At 55.5% G+C, this 2652-nt stretch overlaps 1 protein-coding gene across 1 annotated transcript in view; it reads left to right on the forward strand.

Moving 5' to 3' along the window:
• The window catches only part of LOC105827104 (phylloquinone omega-hydroxylase CYP4F2-like), a 52049-nt gene extending 51238 nt beyond the window's left edge, over positions 1 to 811 (forward strand). Inside the window, exon 13 of the mRNA XM_012665127.1 lies at positions 435 to 811. Coding sequence (XP_012520581.1) covers positions 435 to 612 — 178 coding nt within the window. The 3' untranslated portion in view covers positions 613 to 811. The remainder of the gene's footprint in view (positions 1 to 434) is intronic.
• Positions 812 to 2652: the final 1841 nt, after the last annotated feature.

Raw genomic sequence — 2652 nt, forward strand, 5'->3', positions numbered from 1 at the left:
CATGACCGTGAGAAAAGGTGGGGGAGGGGGAGCTGCAGATGGCCATAATTTCAGCTCTCCTTCCCTCGCCCCTCCCAAGGTTAAGGCCAAAGGTCCATAGAATGGGGTCACTGTGAGGGTACCGTGGTGTGCTCAGCTCCCCCTTCCCCTTTTCTGCTGTTGTGAGTTGGGGGTTGCAGTCTCGCCCAGGCTGAGGTTACCCAAGCCCACACTGTGTGTGTGTGTGTGTGTGTGTGTGTGTGTGTGTGTGTGTGTGTGTCTGCGTGTGTGTTGTGTTGTGTGCTGGGGGGGGTGTCCCGGGTACGCTCAGCTGCTCTCTCTGCCCCTCAAGCTGATCTGGGAGGGGGCAGGGGCCTCTCGGGCCAAGTTCCAGGTGTGATGGGGCCAGGATGCTTGTCCTGGGCGAACTCAGAGTCCCCACCTTTGCCCCACAGGAACTGCATCGGGCAGACCTTCGCCATGACCGAGATGAAGGTGGTCCTGGCGCTCACGCTGCTGCACTTCCGCGTCCTGCCGGACCACACGGAGCCGCGCAGGAAGCCAGAGCTGATCCTGCGAGCTGAGGGCGGCCTTTGGCTGAGGGTGGAGCCGCTGGAGGCGGGCACACAGTGACCCCTTGACCCCATCCACTTACCTTTGCAGATTTCTCAAATAACACTGAGCTGTCACCTCTGCCTGAGCCTGGTTGACAGATGGCAGGGAGCCCTTGGGGACTGCGGGGATCCAGGGCCTGTGCCTGGGTGGGTTGACGTGGGGCTGGTTGTTCTGAGCCCAAAAACCTGGCTGACCACAAGGCCCTCAGGCGGATCCCAGGTTGCGTCAGAGACCAAGTATGGACTTTCTGCTGTGGGCCATAGGGAGCCATGAGAGGTGTTTGAGCAGGAGAGGGACCAGGGTTGAGGACAGATTTAACATGCAATATTGAGGCTCTGAGTCAGTGAGAAAAGCAATAGGGGCAGATCCCTTAGTCTGGGCTGCAGGTGTCCCCAACCCCAGACAGAGGCCCCTGACCAGCCCAGGGCACAGTGTGGAAGGGCCTGCAGCTTCCACCCTGGCAGCTCTCTGAGATCGTTGCTTCCCTTCCTGCTCTTGTCAATGTTCCATTCCCTGTGTCTGCCCCTCCCGGGTGGTCCCACCTGTGACCCCTTCACCTACCTTCAGGGAGCCCCTCCTTTCCTCTTCTGGGCCCCTGATGCTGTCCGGGCAGCCTGGACAACACACACTGACTGAGCCCACTCAGGAGCTCCCACAGGAGTATCACGGGAGGCTCCTCCCCACCCCCTCACCTCCAGTCCCTCCTTCGTTCCCATCACAGGCCTTCCAGGCCCGTCTTGGGTGGGGTGGGGGCAGCGCCATCCCATTTGAATGTTGAGATTCAAAGCCAGACCCCTGCACACAAACACCAGCCCCAAAAGGATGGCATCTGGAGCCTGACTGCTTGGGTTCAAGTCTGGGCTCTGCTGTGTGACTTTGGGAAGTTAATGTCCCTCTCTGTGCCTGCGTTTCCTCAACAATATAATGGGGACAGCACTACCTACCTCAGGACTGTCCTGAGGGCTAAATACAAAGGACAGAGCTCTGTCTAGTGCACAGTTAATGCTCGATAAATGTGGCCACATCACTGCCTCTCTCAGAAACTCTGTTGAAGCGTGCTGCCTTTCGAGGTAGTTGTTCCTGCCACGACTTTTAAGAGTGTGCCTTGGAACTCGGACACAGGAATTGCAAGGTTTGTGCTTGTCGAATCAGGTCTTTCCCCTCCAGGCTATGCGTACAGGAAGCAGTTATTTCTGAGAGTGATGGGCCACCTGAAGATGCCAGGAGATGGAGAATGAGAGTAACCTTAGTTAACGTCTCAAAATATTGCCCTGCTACAAACGCTGATCTCTTCATAGCCTGAGGGACTCGGCACCACTGAGCCCTGCTGAGTCCTCGAATCCCTCCAGCTGCACTCGGCCACCCTGGCCTTGATCCTTTCCTCCTAATAGATTATCTTTCCTTGTCTGGGGGCTGGTGCGTTGCCTTTGCACCTTTGGCAAAGATCCGTTGCCTGTCCTTCTGGGAGTCTATTTTCTGTACTTCCTAACCTGTTGCATTGTCTTTCACCAAGACCACAACGTCTGGACGACTGTAGCTTTGCACTGTCTTGAAGTTTGGCAGTGCCAGTCCTCCAACTTCGTTCTACTCCTTCAATACGGTCTTGCCTAATGTGGGTCTTTTGTCTCTCCATGTACATTTTAGAATTAGTTTTTTGGTATCCACAAAATAACTTCCTGAGATATCTGTTGGGATCGTATTGAATCTATAGATGAAGTCATGAAGAACTCATGTTCTGACAACACTGAGTTTTCCTGTTTTTCAAGAAATTCTCAAGGAGCGCTGTGGAGCCCGGGCTGGCTTCACGCCACGCAGTGCGCAGGGACCAGGATCTGGCGCAGAGCGCCCCTGCTTCAGGAAAACAAGGCGCTGCAGGAAAGGTGGCTGCCCTCTCGCCCATCATGTAAAGCACAGTCTTGGGAAGCTGGTGCTAAACCATTCCTAGAAGATCCACTTCTGGTTGAGGGTTTCACTCCCAGCAGAGAGCTCCCTTGGTGGGATCTATGGAAACTCAGCCCTTGACACAGGGTTTGTCCCGCTGCCCCTCGAGTGTCTATG

This window comes from Propithecus coquereli, unplaced genomic scaffold (assembly GCF_000956105.1).
Source record: "Propithecus coquereli isolate 6110/MARCELLA unplaced genomic scaffold, Pcoq_1.0 Scaffold966, whole genome shotgun sequence".
Taxonomy (NCBI): domain Eukaryota; kingdom Metazoa; phylum Chordata; class Mammalia; order Primates; family Indriidae; genus Propithecus; species Propithecus coquereli.